General features: G+C 37.9%; 1 protein-coding gene and 1 long non-coding RNA gene across 3 annotated transcripts in view; one reads left to right on the top strand and one right to left on the bottom strand.

Annotated features, from left to right (window-relative positions):
* Positions 1-496: 496 nt before the first annotated feature.
* Lrrcc1 (leucine rich repeat and coiled-coil centrosomal protein 1) overlaps positions 497-22064 on the bottom strand; it is a 39028-nt gene continuing 17460 nt past the window's right edge. Inside the window, exons 11-19 of one of the 2 annotated variants that reach the window (XM_021158215.1) lie at positions 21696-21835; positions 18761-18962; positions 15916-16101; positions 14865-15039; positions 13892-14055; positions 10893-11101; positions 10664-10801; positions 10131-10266; positions 497-751 (exon numbers count right to left, since the gene is read on the bottom strand). In XM_021158215.1, coding sequence (XP_021013874.1) covers positions 728-751; positions 10131-10266; positions 10664-10801; positions 10893-11101; positions 13892-14055; positions 14865-15039; positions 15916-16101; positions 18761-18962; positions 21696-21835 — 1374 coding nt within the window. In that variant the 3' untranslated portion in view covers positions 497-727. Of the gene's footprint in view, positions 752-4919; positions 7492-10130; positions 10267-10663; positions 10802-10892; positions 11102-13891; positions 14056-14864; positions 15040-15915; positions 16102-18760; positions 18963-21695; positions 21836-22064 lie in introns of those variants that run through there. The other variant, XM_021158214.1, reaches the window with a different exon arrangement.
* On the top strand, positions 1849-9268 carry LOC115030617. The gene is made up of 4 exons (XR_003836205.1): positions 1849-1929; positions 5334-5430; positions 7769-7931; positions 8716-9268. It is a non-coding gene; the product is annotated as an uncharacterized LOC115030617 (long non-coding RNA).

The raw sequence follows: 22064 nt of genomic DNA, 5'->3' as shown, positions 1-22064 counted from the left end.
GTAGATTTTTACACTTTGTCTTTGAGTGGCTAGTGAATAGCTTTGAATATGCCACCATGAAAACTTCACTCTCATGATGACAGCTTGTGGTAATGATCTCATAAAGCATCTCCAACTATCATAAGGGAGGAGAGGGCTGGAGGTTGGGGGGTGCATTAGAGTTTCAAAACATTAGTTTTGAGGAAGCATCCATACAATTTTAATTTTTTCTACATTTTTTCCTACAATTTTCTGAGTAATTTTGTAAACACATTTTAATGTAATAGTATAGATATTTTAAAAAGAGAAATATGACTATCAACTCTAAAATTTTGATTGGTAATTGTGGTTTTTAGAATAGAATATTCATTTGTTTAAATTTTCTGGGTCTCAACTATAAATGTATTAACAAATTAGCAAACATTTCAATTAGGCATCAAAATCTTTTTGTTTTGTTGCCAGATATTCAAAGTAAAATTACACTATTGTTTTCCTAATTTCAGAGAGAAAACTGTTATAAATGTAGACTTTTGCCTTTATTCTTTTATTTGTTGTAAAAACATTTCATAGATGTAAAATTTGTACACAATACAATTCAGTCTTTGTGGGTTGTAATATATAGAGCTGTGCAACTGTCATCAGCATAACCAAACACAGAACAATAAATGTCGGTGCTTTAGTCCAAGCTCTCAGAAGCACATCCGCAACTGAGATGAGAACATGACCTGGAGGGTGGTGTTTTTCAGTCTCAGTCGTCACGTGCATAGTCACCCTGTGAATAATGAACAGTAAAGTGAAAAATAATGATGTTTCTTTTTCCCCAAACATTGCTGAAAATGAGATTGATGGTGAAAAATCTAATATTGCTGGACCTTTTTGAAATTTCTGCTCATAATGCCATATTTAAAAACCAGAATACAAAAAGACCTTTAAGATGCTACTACTGGTTACCATTGCCTACTGTTCACTTAACAGATATGCTTCCAGTTTCAGGCTGACTCTCATTTCCATCTTTTTTTTTTTTTTTTTTTTTCTGGCTATAAAGGAGACAGTTCTCAAAAAAGAATGAACTTGCTACATACTTATGTGTTCTTTTTTGGAGAAAGGCCTCACAGATCTTTACCTCAAGTCAGTGTTCAAACTAGTTGGCAAGCTTCAAGTCAGATGTTTGTGCACTTGCTAGTACAATGGAACTAACCTGTATTTCATTGACCTGTAGAATACATTCCAGCAATCTTTTAATAAATTTAGGTTAATCACTATAGATTTGTTTGGACAAATACTGTGATTTGTTGTAATAGTACTTAGTAATTTTTCGTACATTTTAGAAAAGGACTATGTAATCCAGGACTGGGTTGAGGAATGAGTTGCAAGTATTTTGTAATAAAGAATAATTTGTTAGTTCACAGCTATGTTATAGTATGTGACATTTGTGGAACATCACATACACCATTTGCATATACACAGGATAAATTAAAAATGTGTATTGTGTTATAATATAGTAAATAGTTAAGAAAATAAGTTTTTATTTGATGATGGCAGTACTCTTTCTTTCCTTCTTTCTTTTTTCTTTCTTCTTTCTTTCTTTCTTTCTTTCTTTCTTTCTTTCTTTCTTTCTTTCTTTCTTTCTTTCTCTCTTTCTCTCTTTCTTCTTCTTCTTCTTCTTCTTCTTCTTCTTCTTCTTCTTCTTCTTCTTCTTNTCTTCTTCTTCTTCTTCTTCTTCTTCTTCTTCTTCTTCTTCTTCTTCTTCTTCTTCTTCTTCTTCTTCTTCTTCTTCTCCTCCTCTCCCTCCTCCTCCTCCTCTCCCTCCACCTCCTCCTCCTCCACTCCTCCTCTTCCTCCTTGCCACTCTCCCATCTGCAGGGGAAGATGTACTAAGGATTGAACCCAGAGCCCCGTGAACGCTAAATAAGTGCCCTAATACTGAGTCATGTCTTCAAGCATACCTGAGTGAGTTTCAATAAATCATCTTATTCAATGATTATAGATGATATCAACGTTCAAAGGTTAGATCTCCCTTGAGCTAATGGTCCATCAAAAGCTTCTATATAATAACTCTTTGTTGCCACACTTCTAAATTCAAGAGTGGCTATTTTTCCTTCAAATGCTTGCAGCATACAAACACTTACCTTCTGCATTTTCTAGGTTAAAAGATGTTTCCTTTCTTTTTTTAACCTTCTCTCTCTCTCTCTCTCTCTCTCTCTCTCTCTCTCTCTCTCTCTCTCTTTACTAGATATTTTCTTTATTTACATTTCAAATGTTATCCCCTTTCCTAGTTTCCCCTCCAAAAACCCTCTATCCCTTCTCCCCTCCCTCTGCTCACCAACCCACACACTCCCACTTCCTGGCCCTGGCATTCCCCTACACTGGGGCATAGAGCCTTCACAGGACCAAGGGCCTCTCCTCCCATTGATGACCAAGAAGGCCATCCTCTGCTGCATATGCAGCTAGAGTCATGAGTCCCATCATGTGTTTTCTTTGATTGGCGGTTTAGTCCCTGGCCGCTCTGAAAAAGATGTTTCAAGGATAGTTAATCCTCTTATGATTAAATGCTCCTGCTCATAGCACTCATCACAGATGATGCAAAGGCCTTTGAAAGTCTATATCCAATAATTACAAACAGGAGGTACAGACTGTATTTACACATGGAATGTGTAGTGGAATGATTTTTAGTCTTATACTCTTCTGTTTTGCCTTTTCAAAGCTACTTACAAAAAGAGCATACATAGTATGTAACTAATTTTTCCCCCTCTGGAAGAGTGGAACTGAGAATGTTTTCCATTTTGACATTTTTTTTTTTTCAAAGTAGCACTCATAGCAATGGTTTTCATCAAGATATCCTCACATGTAGATATCACTATTCTGTTTTCATTTATTATCCTCTTCACTGGTTCTCCTTGTGGCCTCCCCTTCTACAGCTGTTTCTTCCCTTTAGTCCTTCTGCTTTCCTATTATATGGATTCCATTACTCTATTTCCTGCCCCCTTAAGGTCTCTTCTTCATTACCCCCGACTTGATTATGACTTACAAATGTACATGCATGCACATACATGCACGTATGCACCATTTTAAATTTAAGTTCTGCATTTGAGAAGAAATGTATTTTTCTTTGAATCTGCTTATTTTGCTTAGCATTGATTCTAATTCCATACAGATGTGATTTTTCTTTCTTTACATCTGCATAAAATTCCACTGTGTTTATGTACATTTTCTTTATCCCTTCATCTATCAATTTCACAGTTGTAGTGACTAATACTGATAATCACCTGTACAGTATGCTCAATTAGAGTCCTCTGGGTATATATCTAGGAGTGTACAGCTGCATTCTATGGCAGGTATACCTCCATGCTTGATTCCCAAAGTGCTTGGCATGAAGTGACACTTCCAATTACTGATAAAGACTCCTCAACATTTTCCTCTTCTCCACATCCTTACCAGCAGTTTTTCTTTTCCTTTCTCATTCTTTCTCTTCCGTCCGCGTTTTTCCTCCATATATATATATCTATCTATCTATATATATATATATATATTTTTTTTTAATTTTTAGACAAGGTTTCTCTGTGTAGCCCTGGCTGTTGCATTGTAGATCAGGCTGACCTCAAGATCAGAGGTGTGGACCACCACTGCCCAGCCACCATTTATTTTATTGAGGTCAGCATTCTGACTGGGGTGGTATGGACTAGCAAAGCAGTTTTAATTTGTATTTCCTTGATGGTGAAGGATGTTGGACACATTTTCAGGTACATATTGACAATTTAACCTATTTTTTGGTTAAATGACTTGAATTTTTTGGTGCTAAACTTTCATTGTTCTTCATGTACCTTTCAATTTAATCCCCTGCTTAATATTTAGTTGACAAAGCTTCTGTTTTCCCATTTGGTAAGGTATCTTCTCACTCCCTCAGTTATTTCTTTGGCTGTACAGAAACTTAATTTCATGCAATTCTTATTTTTAATAAATCTTAAGTTATTACTTGTGCTATTAGAGTCTCTCAGAAAATGCTTGCATGTATTCATACTTTGAGATGCATTAGCTATGTTTTCTTCTGCAAGTTTCAATGGTGCAGATCTTACATTCAGGTCTTGATCCATTTTTGCCCTGATTTTGTGGAAGGTAGTTGATATTGCCCTTCTTTCATCTACATTTGTAAGCCAAATTTCCCCACTATCATTTGTAAAAGGGGCTGATGCTTCTCTAATGTTCATTTTTGAGAGCTTTATCAAATGTTAGGTGACTCTAGCTCTGTGGATTTACTTCTGAGTCCTCTGGCCTATTCCGTAGGTTCTACATGTTTATGTCAACGTTATGAGGTTTTGTTACTGGGCTTTATTGTGTAGGTGGAGATAAAGTATTGTTCATTTTACATTGTTTCTGAAAAGGACTGCTTTAACTATTCAGAGGCTTTTGTGATTCCATGTGAATTTTACGGCTGTTTCTAGTTCTGTAAAGAATGTCAATGGGATTTTGATGGGGGTGGTATTAAATCTATATACTGCTTTTGATAGTATAGTCATTTTCATAGTATTAGTTCCTCCAATCCTTTAAATCTTTTGATCTTCTTGTGTCTTCAATTCTTTCTTTCGTATCTTAATTTTAATGGTTTAGGTAATTTCATTCCTGGATCACCTTTTTTCTTTTATTCTTTGTCTCCCTTCCTTCCTTTTTCTCTTTCTTTCTCTGTTGTGGTACTGAAGGCTTTAAAATTGTGTTATATTTGTGTGTTCACACATGTGTGAGATCAGAGGACAATTTGTGGGAGTTAATTTTCTTCCACCATGTGAACCCAGGGGTCAAACTCAGGTACTCAAGTTAGCAGCAAGTGTCTTTACTACTAGCTGAACCATCTCACCAATGAGAATTTTAATCTTCACCTTCACTATCCTAGTACTTATTTGATAAATGAAGACTTAAATCATATTCATACATAGAAATGATGCATATTGAAACATAAGAAATGTAAGTTTATTAGAAGAAAACAAATTCAACAAAAATATAATGGAGGGGTTGGAGAGATGGAGATAAGAGCACTCACTGGCTGCTCTTCTAGAGTTCCTAGGTTTAGTTTCTACCACCCACATGGCAGCTCACAACTATTTGCAATCCTGAGTCTAGGGCATGTAGTATCATTTTCTGGTCTCTATGGGTACCAGCCACACGTGGTATACAGACATATATGCAGGTTAAACATTCATATACAGAAAATAAGATAATAATAAGATATAAAAAAATATAGTGGAAACTTCTACTTAAACTCCAGCAGCCCAAAAGTCTATTCTTGTGGATAAAATGGAAAACCAGATTGTGGTCCCTTACTGAAGCTGATGCCATTGAAACCTATCTCTTGTCCCTAACAGTATGGAAAGCAGAAGAAAACTTCCAGCAGGTGGAACAAGAGATAATTAGGACTACCCTATGAGTCCCACTCTTCCACATCTGCTTCTAACATAAATGGTAAGCCACAGGAGTTAGCCATAGCTATCAGTCTGGCAACTCAACCATTACCAGTTTTGGCAACTTTACTTTTACCCTACTACATGTACATTTCTCTATTATTTGTCACAGGAATGTTTAAATGGCTTGTAGTAATACTAACCTACAGATATGTGTCAATAGCCACAGAAGTTATACATAAAACGACTAGAGTTGGGAGCAGTGCTCTGTATTTCCAGACACCTTGACAAAGATGTGAAGAGTTTATCTGTTATCCTTGAAAACATTCAGGATCCTGCCCCATGCACAAATGTATTGGGATTCCATTGGATAACAGTAGATTATCTTTTCTAGTTATTACTCAAAGTACCCAACTAGCCCTCTGAATCTAGTATCACAGCTCAGGAGAAGTTCAGCGGTCTTGGGGAGGGGATCCTGATTTTGGGAATTTGGTTAGTTGTATGAATAACTTCCAAATTGGGATGTAAGTACATATTAGAACCCAAGTTCATGTCATAGTAAGTAAGTTCTAAGGTCATTAAGCTGAGGTGCTTTTAAGTCAAGAATTTATATCTGAAGGTAAGTTGCTGGATAGGGAATTCTTGAAGAATCCCCCAGATTCAGAAAACTGAATGATTCATAAAACTGGTATTTCAGTGAATGTATGGATTATCTGATTCCTCCTGCCTCTGCTAAAAACAAAACCACAAAACAACAAAAAAACTACACACACACACACACACACACACACCAATCCAATCACAATCATACCACAACCTATCCTCCTATTGTGAACTTCAGCATTCTATTTCTCCATCTCACAGATAGGGGAGCCCAGTGCTCCTCTGTCAATGTGGTAATAATTAAGCAAGCATTCATGGAATGTTTGCCTCTATAGAGAACACCAAAAAGTCCACAGCCTTCCTGAAACATCCTCTGTATACAACATCTGTGTTCACAAATCTGTGCTAACTCAATTCCATGCTTACCATCAGACAGAAAACTTATGGATGCATGAACCTGGAAGTGTCAGGCAGGCACTGACCAGTTCAGGTAGGAATTAGACTGCCAGCTACCACTTGACTGAAGCATGCAGCTCAGATATAACACCACCATAAGACCTTCTCTTCAGGGATATTTAAATGTTATTTGGGTTCTATTTACTTTTTAAAATTTAGCTTATTAATGATATTAGTTTTGAATGTGTTATATTTTCTTCCTCTCAGATATACAGGACAAGGTAAGGACATACATTTACCAACGTAAGTGGTGATGACATTGAATTAGCAATATGAGACTAGACAGGAAGTGAAATGAGTGTTTCCAGTTGCAGAGTCAGAAGTCTCCTCACGCAATGAGTGACACTGTGAATGACAGTGGGACTGCTGTGCTCTTCTAGATCAGACAATATTTATAAAACTACAAATTTCACCTTTAATGAACAAATGCACCAGAAAAGATGAAACTGAGTCATGTGGAGATAGCTAAAGCTTTCTGAATGAGAACACATTTTTGATTATCCTATAGACTTACAATATTTTTTCTCTACATCTTAAAGACACTTTAAAAGAAGGGAGTCACATCAACTAATGGATAACCTGTAAATACAACTAGTTCTACATTAGCACAAGCTCAACAATGATTATTTTTGTATCTTTCCTTTGGTCAAATTGTAACATTCTGCAAGTAAGTGTGTAATTATCAACAAGGTATAGCACAGAGACAAGAAAAGTGCTTTATGTCTAGTTATTATGATAGCTCCATCTAATAAACATAATTAATGCTTTATTATAAAAACACCACATATACAATATTTCATCAAGTCTCTTAAAATCTATTCATAATGAAATGTGTAGAAAGAGACATTTCACAGTCACAGCAGTCACTACTGTTGCAGTGTTTAATCATTTTGACAATAGGTCTGTTGGTCCGTTTCAACTAAACTTGTTCCCTCCAACATCACATTTCTTTCTGTATCTCACTTATAGCACAAGCAAGTTGCTTAATTTTTTCTTCCATCATTTTTTTGTTCTTGCATGTTTCATCCAGAAGTCCTCGCATTTCGTCTTCAACTTGTTGAACCTAAACCAATGTATACATTTTACATTTTAATTTTCTAAAAATATTTTTAAGTGCATTTTGAAAAGTCAACGATGTATTTTATGTACTCTATACGTTGTGATTCATTAAATGATGTTAGTAAGATGCAAGTTTTTTTCCAATGATAAAATGGAAAGCTATATAAAGTACTTTCATGTGTATTACCTATTTAGTCCTCATAAGATTCTCCTGCAAAGGATAAAATAATGTATTTTAACTGCATTTTGAGTTTTGAAAATGTGAAATTCCTATTTTACAGAGAACAGAAACCTTGTTTTCGGATTCCATCATCCCATTGTCCTGAGCAGTCATCAATGCTGAGTTTAACCTAAACCCCCCAGCCTTAAAGACTTGGAACTCACAGAACTTCTTCCCAAAGCAGTCTTTTCAATGTGGTCCCTCCAGCATCTCTGCAAGTTCTGGTGGGTTGTCTCTTTGAGACATAATTTTACCTTTCATTCTTAGCCCAGATTCCCCCAAGATCTGTCTACTGCATACTACAGACCTTTGCTTGAAGCTTTCTTCTATTTAGCTCAACATGTGTGACAGATACAGCTACCGTGACTTTTCTGCTCTACATTCTGCTTTTTCTTTTTCTGCTACTACATTCCCTTAACATAGATCTAAAAATTTCTTTTTTTTTCTTAGAAAATGAGTTTTCCTAATTTACTTATTTTTATTTTTTTTAAGATTTTATTATTTTATGTGTAAGAGTGTTTTGCCGACATATATGCATGTTTTCCAAAAGCATGCTTAGGACCCGTGAAAGTCAGAAAAGGGCATTGGATCTCTTGGGACTAGAGTTAAAGATGGCTATGATCTGCCATGTGGATGCTGGTGATAGAACTTAGGTCCTCTTCACGAGTGACTAGTGCTCTTAAAGGCTGAGCTAACTCTCCAGCCCCAACTTCTCCTACTTTAAATTGTTACCTAGGTGTGATGCCTCAAGATCTGTATACTTCCTATGCCTGATTATTATTTTTAAGCTCTAGTTCTATTTTTCTAACATTTTTTAAAAATTTAAAGTGATTTTATTGTTTTAGTATACAAGGCAAATTTATGCCATCAGAGCAGAGGATGAGGAAGACTCATATTTGCAGTGGGATGAAAGACCCACTTAAGCTTATAATAAGGAACCAATCGGTGAATCCAGCTCTATCAGAATCAGGTAGAATTTAGCATCCATGTCCTTTCTGTTCATCTCAGAGGCTTGGGAACAGCAATGCTTTCGATCTTCAGGACAATCAGGAGCAAGGCCTTTGGACTTAAGAATTCTCAAGAACTTATTACATCATGAAACAGACTTGTGCGGCACCAGGGAGTTTCTCAGGACCATCCTGAAAAGAAAGGCTTGTAACTTCTAATATAACACAAATGTGAACGTGTGATAAAGCTCAGGTAGGAAGACTCTACTAAGTTTCCTATCTCTCAAAAACAACATAAGAAATTATTTCTTTAACTCTTTACCAAATCATGTTGGTAGGAGGTCCAACATTATACTCAGTACTTTCAGTCAAAAGCCCAATTCATGTTTTATTTGGTATTGCCCACAGTACCTTTGTATCATGTTAAATAAAATACCTGAAATCATCACTGACAGCAAGTGAAATAACATGGTCATTATGCTCCTAACAATGGATTAAATAAGACTGTTCTCTTTCCTTGAAGAGTCCTAAGGGTAATTCTACCTTAAGCATATTCTGACAATGACTCTTTCCCTGTATCTAAACTTTCTTATGTGTCAGTATTGTCTGTATGCACGTTTGTGAATGTGTGTGGAGTTCAAAATATAGCACTGGATCCTTCAGATCTAGTTATAGGCATTTACAGAGTGCAGCGACCTGGCTTGTCACATGGGTGCTAGGATCTAAACTCTGGGCCTCATAAAGAGCTCAGTGCTCATAACAGCTGAGCCATCTTTTCAGTCCCGTCTCCCCCCTTTTTTGGAGCCGTCTTTCTGTTTAGCCCAGTCTCCTCCTGGGAACTGAGGTTACGGAATACTCATGCACTATTTGCTCTCTGTTCTTCAATGCTTTTTGGTTGCTTATTTCTGAATCTTACACACCTTAGTTCTTTTTGTTTGCTTTTTCATTACCACTTGAAAATTGATGAAAAGTTCTTAAGTATTTTTGAATCTAGTGGATCTCAAAAAAGTGATCATATCAGAATATTTGAGTGATTGTTAAAACACCTTGCTGGGACCCATTATCTTCATGAGGTTAAAGCCCATGATGTTTGCCTCAGAAGCATCAGAAACTCATCCAGCTGACCAACCTGATTGCTTAAACCCTAATGTGAGAACAGGGAAGTGGCCACCGGGAACTTTCTAAGGCAGTGGTAGATGGCACTTCCATTTTCCCTTTGCCTGTGACCAAAGGATGTGCACGGGAAACTGCTAAGATGATAGAGTGGTGACAGCAGAGATTTAACTTACTACTCAGTTCCCTGGAGTTATTACCTGTTAATGACGGACATTTTGCCTAGATTCATAACTTTGGCAACATGTTCTTTAAAGGTTATGTCATCAAAATGTTCAGCCTTTTCTCTTTTAGTTTCCAAAAATCTAATTTGTTTAGCAATAATAATTTAACATTATTAAAATAAATCTTAGCTTACTGTACCTTTAAATTTGCACAGTCAATATATTTCTGCTTCTCATTTGCTAGCTGCATTATTTCAGCTTGGTGCGCTTCCACAATCTCATCCACTTGTCTTCTAAAGGCATCATCCATGTTCTGAAGCTTTTCCATTGCATCCCTTTAAAAAGACAAAGAGGAGAAAATAACTCCTCTGCATATGGTCCCACAGAGATGAAGAGGGCTTCCTAGTACGAAGCTGTCTGCAGGCTCTGTTACTAATACCACTCTGCATTTTGAAATCAAAACTTATCAACTAAAGTCCATTACCTATCTCTCACGGGAACTCAATGTTTCAGGTACTAGTCTAAGACAAGAAACACACTTATATTCATATCTAACTATCAGGGGAGAACTCGTAACTTCTTTATTTTAGAGGTATAGTGGAAATGACTTTCTTAATGAATTATGCCCTCCATATCTTTGGCATCTTCTTCTTTCCTTACATATATTTCACGCATTCCAGTGTAGTATATGTGTTTAAAGGGATTCCACAGTCTCCATAACTTAATGCTTACTTTTGTAGCTCAAGACTTTTGTCTCTCTCTGCTTTCAGTTTCCTTTCCTTGTCTTCAAATTTTTCTTTTACTTCTTTTACTTGCATTTCAAGATGAGAGAGTAGTTCTCCTTTATCATGCCATTTCTTATTTAGTGTGCTAAAAAGACAAGAAATAACTTTATAATTAAGTGAGGAACATGAAATCCTTCATGTAAACCTTTTTCTCACTGGCAAGTACTGTATAATACCTGTAAGCTTTTCGGATTTCTTCAAGTTCTAATTCCTTTGCTTTCAACTGTTGCTTTAATTTTTCCTTTCTCTCATTGTGTCTCTCTAGTTTCTCAACTATAGAATCTAGTTGTGAAGACTTTTCATTAAGTTGCTCTTGAGAACATTTTTCTATGAGAGCGATCTGTTCTTGTAGCAATTTGATTTGCCCATCTTTTTCTTGTAAACTCTTAAAAAAAACACAGTACTTTATTTTAGACATTGCATATAGGTATGAGTTAAGATCTAAAAGGAAATGGGATCATAGGATAAAAGGTGAGGAAAACACAACATCTGTCCCAACACAGGGAGTAACTGGGACCAGTGGGACCCAGGCATGCAGGAAGGGTCTGTCAGACCAGTGGCATGAGTTCCTTACAGTCTGTCTGGGCTGGTGCCCTGACCAGATCTTGGATGTAAACTCTGCAGCGAGTCCTACAACACACAGAGGAAGCTCCACTCCGAGGCACTCTAACATGCCCAGGATCACAGGATCACAGGATCACAGGAGCTTGATCACACCAGGATTTCAGGGTCCCAGAGGCAGCTTGACTCTCAGGAGCTCAGATACACCCAGGATCTCAGGATCACAGGATCACAGAATCACAGAGACAGCTTGACTCTGAGGAGTTCTGACACAACCAGGATCAAAGGAAGGGCAGGCTCCAGTCAGACATAGCCAGGGCAGGTAGCACTAGAGATAACCAGATGGCGGGAGGCAATCTTAAGAACATAAGCAACAGAAACCAAGGTTACTTGGCATCATCAGAACCCAATTCTCCCACCATAGCAAGTCCTGGATACACCATCACACCTGAAAAGCAGTATTCGGATCTAAAATCATTTCTCATGATGATGACAGAGAACTTTAAGAAGGAAAAAAAAAAAAAAAACTCCCTTAAAGAAATACAGGAGAACACAAGGTAAAAGGGTAGAAGCCCTTAAAGAGGAAACAAAAATCCCTTATAGGAAAACACAATCAAACAGGTGAACGAAATGAACAAAACCTTTCAGGATCTAAAAATGGAACTAGAAACAATAAAGAAATCACAAAGGAAAACTACCCTGGAGTTAGAAAACCTATGAAAGAGATCAGGAGTCATAGATGCCTGCATCACCAACAGAATACAAGAGATAGAAGAATCTCAGGGCAGAAGATACCATAGAAAACAGTGACACAACAGTAAAAGAAAATGCAAAATGCAAAAGGCTCCTAACCCAAAACATCCAGGAAATCCAGGACACAATGAGAAGACCAAACTGAAGGATAATAAGTACAGAAGAGAGCAAAGATTCCCAACTCAAAGGGACAGTAAATATCTTCAACAAAATTATAAAAGAAAACTTCCCTAGCCTCAAGAAAGAGATGCCCATGAATATACAATAAGCCTACAGAACTCCAAATAGACTGGACCAGAAAAGAAAACTCCTTCTATCACAGAATAATCAAAACACCAAATGCACTAAACAAAGAAAAGAATTTTGAAAGCAGTAAGGGAAAAAGGTCAAGCCACATATAAAGGCAGGCCTATCAGAATTACACCAGACTTCTGATCAGAGACTATGAAAGCTCTAAAAGATCCTGAGCAGATGTTATACAGACCCTCAGAAACATAAATGCCAGACCAGGCTACTATACACAGCAAAACTCTCAATTACTATAGATGGAGAAACCAACGTATTCCATGACAAAACCAAATTCACACAATATGTTTCCATAAATCCAGCCCTACAAAGGATAATAGATGGAAAACACCAACACAAGGAGGGAAACTATACCCTAGAAAAAGCAAGAAAGTAGTCTTTCAACAAATCCAAAAGATAGCCACACAAACATAATTCCATCTCTAACAACAAAAATAACAGGAAGTAGCAATCACTTTTCCTTAATATCTCTTAATATGAAAAGTGAGTGAGAGTGAATGTTCTGCTTGATATTTATAATTATTGTATCAATTTTGAAGAAGAGGACCTTGTAAGTTACTCTTTTTCTGAGATGAATGCTTTTCAAAATCATCATAGACAATGAACCAGAATCTTATCCTCACCTAATGTCTGTACCACCCTCCAAGCAGAAGCATTGTTCACTAAAACAGTTGATGAATGGCTTCATGGATAGACCATCTTAATACACACACCATTTCTTAAATGAATGTAACCTGTTCCCTGTGGGCTGAGAATGACGACAATCACTCAAGTCAAATAGCTTTAACCATAGCAGGAAATACATATCCAAATATTCATGCCTTTAATTCATTCCTTGGCACGGCAGAACTGTCATAGCTTAGCTACTATGGAGGTAAAAATCCTTTGGTAATGTGAGGGACATCGAAGTACAGCCTCATTACAATGAACTCCAATGTCCAAAACTTGTTCTTATTTTGGGTTTGTACCATAGTAGGAGCCAAGATTTTAAGCTTTACTAAAAATAAAACAAACAAACAAAAATACTTTATCTATTTATGTTCATTTAATAACATGTCCATCATTTTTATGATTGGTATAAAATATATTGTGTTGAATACAATAAAAAAAAAGAGATGAAAAAATGAATGACACAAGAAGAAAAATAAAAAAAGGAAATGGACCATAAAAATATTAAATTTTCTGGTGCTTTCTAATCTTTGACTTATGACTCATATTTTGTTATTTCCCAGGCAATAATAAGGCAGTCTTGGTGCCACATGCCTTTAGTCCCAGCACTCAAGGCAGTAGCAAGGAGATCTCCTTGAGTTTGAGGCTCCGTTGGTTCCTAGCCCAGCAGGGAATACACAGACCTGTCTCTAAAAACTGTAACAAACAAAAAAGTCAAAGTAAAATTCAGCATCAGATACTGCTTTTAAGAGCAAGGCTGAGAAACTACAAAAGGAAACATGATATTCTTTTTGTCTTTAAAATCTACAACAGTCGAGGATCACAAAGATAATTATTTTCCAAACCTGCTACCAGCTCTTATCCCAAAGGAACATGTTAGACTTACGTCTTTTAGTTTCCGGATGGTTTCATTTTGGTCTTCAATGATCTTGCACTTTATTCTCAATGCATCACAGTCACTTTCATGGCTTTTTCTCAGAGATTCATTTTCTCTGCATAAACTTTCAATCTGGGCTTCTAATTTCCCACGACTCTGGGATAGTGTCGAGCCTAAGAAATAATCACTAGTTAGAAACTTAATACACTTTGTGGATTTTTGTACTTATAAAATGCCACTTAATAAAGTGAAAAACAAACAAACCAAAAAAAAAACTGACCAAAAGTCTAAAGTATACAATAATGCAAATCAACAGAAGGAAAGTCTCTTAATCATCTGAGCTATTAAAAACTCTATTTAGGTAAAATGAAGCAAACAGAGTCACAGTAGAAATTACTATAAAATAAATAAGCAATGCTTTATTTTGACCACTAACTAATTACTCGTAATTTTTAAGCTGTTAATGTCAAAACATATTATTTATTATTTTTTGCTATATAGCAGGTGGAAAGAAGACTAATGGTTTACATGAAATCTACAGTGATTTTCATTCATGTACAATTTTATGTCTACCCATGCAAAATATGGAAAATGTTACGAATATGAATACTCATTTTAGATGCATTTAGTATTAATATAAACAACAGAATTACCACAGTATCCCATGAAAATATTCAACTTTAATATTTTTATGTTATCAGTGAAAAAGCTACTCTTGAGTGATGTCTCTCAGCCTCCAGAGCAGCAGCAACTATAGGCATGTAGCTCCATGTCTGGCCACTTAAACACCTTAATTACTGAAAGCCTTACTTCCCGAGACTCTTGCTCCTGTCTGGCTGGTAAATGCCTACTTATCCTGTTAGACAACACAATCCTTTTAACTTAGCCCTGGGAGCCAGGGAAACATCCTTTTTTTCCCCATACCCAAATATACTGCTTTGTAATAATGGCTATTTTCCATTGAAAAACTTGAGACTCTTACTCTGACATGCCAGTTCTTGTCCCCATACTTTTCTCTCGGTCCGTAAGCCATAAATCAGTGACTCTTTGGCCGCCAACTCAGAAATAAGCTGGGTCTTTTCATGTTTGAGAAGTTCTATTTGAATGCTCTTCTGCTTGTCGTCTTCAATCAAAATTTCAAGAGTGTTGATTTGATTCTGTATACCCCAAACACAAAACACCAATTATTTCACTGAATTATAAACATTAAAATTATATATGCTATAAATTACTAAAATAGTTCCTTTGGTATCTTATGAAAAAGATGTCCTTTAAGCAATTAAAAAGTAAAGATTGCCAAATTTTACACCAAAAGTTTTAAGATATACACTATAAAACAAAATGCTAACATTTAAAAGGCCTACTTTTTAACATTGAGTTTTATTCCATATTTGTAAGAGAAAAACTGAATCTGTAATTGTCAAAATTTTTCGTGAAATTTTTAAATCAACAATCTATAATTTATTTTCCAGGAGTTGAGTTCTTAGGTGAAATAGCACAAATAGTAAGAGATATTTTAAAATCTATTGTCGTTAAGTGTGTCTGAAAATACCATTACCACCATCCAATTAATACTAGTAATCTGAGTAGTGTTTCTCAAAGCTTTTCAGGATCACTTTCCAGCCTCTGTCTTAATATTGTACAACTGGTGACAACTATATAGTTATTTACTAAGTCATTTATTCACATATTTTTATTTTTGAGACAGGGTCTCACTGTGTAGACCTGGTCTGTCTGGAACTTGAAATGAATGTAGACTTCAATGGATTCGAACCCACGGCGATCCATCTTCCTGCCTCTGCCTCCCTAGAGCTGGGGCTGTAGGGGTGTACCACCACACCTAGCACTCTTAAAATATTTTGATGAAAGCAGTATCATCTATGAAGTTGTGAATCTCATTAGGTATACTTTCATTACGAACACCAACTGTATAAATAATACAGTCTCAGAGTTACTCCTGAGTCCTTCCTAAAAGTCACTGCTCACACGTGAGATGATGTAAGCCCCAAGGAAAGCACACTGCAGATTCCTGCCTGTAAATTGGCTGCTGCTTCGTGCTTCAATTTGCAGACTTCGGAGAGCTTAGTCTTCTGTTCCTTCACCATACATGTCAGATCTTTAATTAAAGAAGAAGACTCATTTTCTTTACGTTGAGCCCAAATAAGAGCATGTTTACTCTTCGCTAATTCAGTTGCAACATCTTCAAAGCCATCCTGAACCTGTATTTCAAAATCAGATTATAAACAGAAGCTTTCCAAATAGAAAATATTTGCTTTTAGAAATAGTTTACAGTTTTCATTTTAAAACTTTTAAGTTTTAGTAAAACAAAACTCAAGAGACCTGGGGGTTTGCTACTCATTTGCTCAGTTACTCAGGGACTTAACTACTGAATGTAAGAACCACGATTCATTTGTATGACACATAATCACTGAGCAATGATCAGCGGATGAAACAGACTAATCTGTCTGCTGGTAGGCAGGGACTAGCAATATAGCAATACAAACAAACTAAGCCCTATGAAACTATATAGAAAGCCCATGCCTTTACTGAGAAAAGCTTAGAGGGATATACAGTATTTTTTTTTCAATTTTTTAAAAGATTTATTTATTATATGTAAATACACTGTAGCTGTCTTCAGACACCCCAGAAGAGGATATCAGATCTCATGGTTGTGAGCCATCATGTGGTTGCTGGGATTTGAACTCAGAAGAGTAGCTGGAACGCTTAACTGCTGAGTCATCTCTCCAGCCCCTCAATTTTTTATTAGATATTTTCTTCATTTACAATTCAAATGTTATCCCAAAAGTCCCTTATACCCTCCCCCAACCCTGCTCTCCAAACCACCCAGTCCCGCTTCCCGGCCCTGGTATTCCCCTGTATTGGGGCATATAATCTTGGATGCACAGTATTTTAAGGGGAATGTTTAACTTTAGCTAACATTATTATCAAAGGTTTTTCAGGGAATAAAAGGCTGTAAGGCTGTAGGGAAGGTGTTCCAGGAAGGAAGGTGCTTCAAGTCCCAGTACAAGGTGTGGTGACATCAGAGTCGCATGAGTGGGGAGATGACAGAGCATGAAATCAGATAGAATACAAAGAGTTTGGATTATCATTCTGAGCAGAGGTGTCTGAGGAGTGGTGTAACTGCTAATTTACACATTCTAACACAAAGGTGGTAAGAAAGAAGACTATTTTAAAAATATAATTATTATAAGGAGCTCTTGAGGTTATGGAATCTCAGTAAAAGAGGAGTCAATGAGAATCAGAAAAAGAGGAACATTAGTTTTTTCACACAAGCACTCAGAAGCCTGGGAATAGCATTAATTAGAGATGGAAAGACTTGAAGTAAATGTGGAAGAATTTCAGTTCAAGAGAAATGCTAACTAGTAAAAGGTGAAAGATTTATACCCACCTATTAAAAATAATGACATCCTGAAATTTGCAGGAAAACTGATGAACCAGAAAAGATCATCGTGAGTGAGGTAACCCAGAACCAGAAAGACAAATGTGGTATGTAATCACTTATAAGTAGATACTAGCCATAAAGTATAGGATAACCACATTATAATCCACAGACCCAAAAGCGTTAAGTAACAAGGAAGGCCCAAGAAGGACACTTGAATCTCACTAAGAAGGGGAAAAAGAACAAGACATGGAACTGGGTAGTGGTGGACAGAGGGAGAGAATTGGGAGAGACAACTTGAACTGGTGGTGGATCTCTAGGACAAGCTAGAAACCTAGACCAATGGAAACTCTCAGGAATCTATGAGGGTGACCCTAGCTAAGACTTCTAGCAGTGGGGATACAAAACCTGAAACAGCCAACTCCAGTAACCAGTAAAGACTTCCAATGGAGGGACTGGAACACCAGCCCAGCCACAAAACCTTAGACCGACAATTTGTCCTGCTTACAAAATGTTCAGGGGTAAAGATAGTATAGAAATTAAGGGGATGGCTGTCCAAAGACTGACTCAGCTTGAGACCCAAGCCATGAGAGGTGGCCTACCCCTGACACTGTAAATGATACTCTGCTATACTTGCAGACAGGAGCCATCTGAGAGGCTTCACCCAGCCGCTGATAGAAACAGATGCAGACACACAGCCAAACATTAGGTGGAACTTGGGAAATCCTATGGAAGATGGAGAGGAAGGATTGCAGAAGCCAGAGAGGGCAAGGACACCACAAGAAAACTCACATACTCAACTAACCTGGGCCCAATGGGGCTCAGAGACTGAAGCACCAAACAGATAGCATGCATGGGATATACCTGGGTCTTCAGCACATATATAACAGTTCTGCAGCTTGGTCTTCATTCTAACTCCTAACATCAGGAGCCGGGGCTTTATCTGATGCTGCTGCCTATCTTTGGGTCCCTTTCCTTAATTGAGCTGCTTTGTCTAGCCACAATAGAAGATGCACTTAGTCCTACTCCAACTTGATTTGCCAAGGTGGGCTGATATTATGGGAAGCCTCTCCATATCTGAGGAGAAAGAAAGGATGAGGGGAGGGGGATGGGAGAGGAAGGAATGAAAGGAGAGGGAGGGGAAACTGTGATTGAGATGTACAGTAAGTTAATATTAATAAAGAAATACTAATTAGACAGTGGGACACCTTTGGCCTGGGAGCAGATGGGGGATTGTCAGCTCTGCTAGTCCCTGCTGTACAAATACAGGTTTCCCATTCCTCTCCTGATTCTCACTTTAAATCCCCACTTATTACCATAATTAGTTTTCCCAACAGCAATAAAAATTAGCTATTGTCATATGAGGAGATAAAAACTCTAAGAATTCATTGTTTTAAACATCATATAGTCATCTCATTTTGGGTGGGATTCCAAAATGTGGTCCTTTTATCAGTAGAGAGCTAGATATCAATTCTTACATCTTTAAATCTTCTAGCTTCAACAGTTAAAGCAATACGGAACTCATTTTCTAAGTCCAAATACTGCTGGTTTAATATATCAATTTTTTCTTGGTATTCTTTTACTTCTTGCTCATGTTTTCGTTCTTCTTTGCATAATCGTTTAGTTAATGCATCCTGGAACTCAGCATCAGTGAAAAACTGCCGAGTTTCAATTTCTTGCCTGAAATGAAAACCAAAGCAATGTGGTTCACATTAATAAATACTCAGTGGTCTTAAATGATGCTGGTCTAACTGGCAGTTGATATGTAGAAAAATGAAAATACATCCACATTTGTCACCTTGCACAAAGCGCAAGTCCAAGTGGACCAAGGACCTCAACATAAAATCAGATACACTGAATCTAATAGAAGAGAAAATGGGAAAGAGCCTTGAACTCATTGGTATAGGGGTTGGGAGAATTTCCTAAACAGAACTACAATGGGTCAGGCTCTAAGATCAAGAATTGATAAATGAGACCTCATGAAACTGGAAAGCAAAGAACATAGCCAATAGGACAAATCGGCAACCTAAGATTGGGAAAAAAAGTCTTCACTAACCACATATCGGAAAGAGAGCTAATATCCAAAATATATAAAGAGCTCAAGAAGCTAGCGTCCAAAAAAACCCAAACAACCCAATCAAAAATGCAGTATAGAACTAAACAGAGAATTCACAACAGAGGAATCTCAAATGATCGAGAAGTACCTAAAAAAAAGTCCTTAGTGATCAGGGAAATGCAAATCAAAAGGACCTGAGATTCCACCTTACACCAATCAGAATGGATAAGATCAAAACCTCAGGTGACAACATATGTTGCTGAGGATGTAGAGAAAGAGGAACACTCCTCCATTGCTGGTGGGATTGCAAGCTGGTACAATCACTCTGAAAATCAATTTGGAGGGCCCTCAGAAAATTGGAAATAGATCCTGCTATACCCATTCTTGGGCATATACCCAAAAGATGTCCCGCCATACCACAGGGGCATGTGTTCTACTATGTTCACATTGCCCTTATCTGTGATATCCAGAAGCTGGAAACAACCCAGATGTCTCACAAAGGAAGAATGGATACAGAAAGTGAGGATCATTTACACAATGGAATACTGTTCAGCTATTAAGAACAAGGGCATCATGACTTTTGCAGGCAAATGGATGGAACTGGAAAATATCCTGAGTGAGGTAACTCAGACCCAGAAGGACATGCATGGTATGTACTCACTAATAAGTGGATATTAGCCCAAAGTGCAGAATACCCAGGATACAATCCACAGAACTCAAGAAAGTTAACAAGCTAAAAGGCCCAAGTGAGAATGCTTCAGTCCCACTTGGGAGGGAGACGAAAGCAATCACAGGAGGCAGAGGGAAAGCAAGAGGGAACTAGGTGGGAGAGGGAGGGAAAGGGGGAACATGCTCAGGTATTGCGGGGGAGGGCAGGAGAGAAGTCCTGAAGGCCAGCAGAATAAATGGACATATGCAACCTCAGGAGTGGGAGGTAGGAGGTGGGAGGATCCTCTAGAATGTACCAAAGACCTGGGAGGTGAGAACCTCTCAGAACTCAAACCTTGGATGAAATACCCATCAGTGGGGAGAGGGAACTTGTAGAGTCCACCTCCAGTAGAAAGACAGGGCATCAAATGAAGTACTATCCCATAGTCAAAAGCACTTCTTCCTGTCTAAAAGAACTGCAGGAACAAAAATAGAGAAGAGACTGAGGGAAAGGATGCCCAGTGACCAGTCCAACTTGGGATCCATCTCATGGGGAGGCTCCAAGGCCCGACACTATTACTGATGCTATGATGTGCTTACAGACAGGAGCCTAGCCTGGCTGTCCTTGAGATACCCAACAGGCAGCTAACTGAGACAGAGGCAGACACTTACACCCAACCAATGGACTTTAGTCAGGGACCGCAGTGGTTGAATTAGAGAAAGGCTGGAAGAAGCTGAGGAGGGTGACCCCATGGGAAAATCAGCAGCCTCAATTAATCGGGAACCCCTGAGATCTCTGACACTAAGCCACCAACCAGGCAGCATACAGTAGCTGGTACAAGGCCCCAACAGCAGAGGACTGCCTGGTCTGGCCTGAGAGAAGATGAGCCTGACCCTAGAGAGAGGCCTTAGGGAGTTGGGTGGCCTGGTGGGGGTCAGGTGGGGACGTCCTCTTGGAGACAGGCTGAGAGGAGGAAGGGGATGAGGAACTGTGTGTGTGTGTGTGGGAGGGGTTGGACTGGGAAAGGGATGATGACTGTATTGTAAAACACCCAAAGTCATAAACAAACAAACAAACAAACAAATAAACAAACAAACAAAACCCCTCGATGGTCTTTAAGGAGCTACTGACATTTTGCATTACCCAAGGTTAATGAAAAACAAGTTTCTTTTTCTAAATCACAGAAATGCTGCTTAGGTAGACGGAAAAAGTTTATGGTCTACTGTTGTAGCAGAATAAATTCTGATTAATTTTACAAAGAGTTACTTGGAAGTCAGTTAGCATGGCTTCCTTCCTCTCTCTATGATGAGCCATTTTTGGTCAAAACCAAGGTGCATTATTACAAGCCCCTTTCACACGACACTAAAGTCACATGTTTGTCTTGTTAGCTTCTAGCTATTTCTATAGGACTGAATCTAATACAGATGCAATCTTTCTCTCATTATACTGATTGATGGATTGCCTATAGGTGTGTCACGCATTGGAGGCACAGGGCAACATGTGGGAGTTGGCTTTCTTCCTATCATGTAGATCCCAGGAACCACACCCTGTGAGCGTGGGGGCTAAACCATTGTGCCTGCCCTCCATGGGTTAATTCTGCCAGATTTCACCAGTGGTCAATCACTGGGTGAGGAAGATCAAGGAAAGAGCCAGAAACTCCCTTTTATACTTTTAAATGGTAGTAGTGTCTTGATACATGTTCACTCACCTATGTTCCTGCTCTTTCAATGCCAGAAGTTCATGAAGTTGTTGCACTTGCTGCTTTTCTTGGTGAAGAGAAGTTCGAAGTAAGTTTATTTCTCGATCAGCAGCTGAGGCTTTGAGCTCCACCTCTTGGATCAGTCTTATCTGAGTGAAGTACACATGATCAGAGCTTATACAACCATGTCCCTGCTTCTAGGTCTTATCTTTAGCCAGGTCCTAGCTTCATCTTAGTGAAGTATACATCATCACAGCTCTTACACAGCCATTCCCTTGCTTCTAGTTTCTATTTGGTTGCTCTGTTTAAAGACCAAGGGCAGTTTCATTAGTTTAGAAGAAAGCCACAGGGCAGGTAAGATGGAGATCGTTCAGCCGT

The sequence above is a fragment of the Mus caroli genome, chromosome 3 (genome assembly GCF_900094665.2).
Source record: "Mus caroli chromosome 3, CAROLI_EIJ_v1.1, whole genome shotgun sequence".
NCBI lineage: Eukaryota > Metazoa > Chordata > Mammalia > Rodentia > Muridae > Mus > Mus caroli.
Note: the sequence above shows the minus strand (reverse complement) of the source record. Positions and strands in the feature narration are given on the sequence as shown.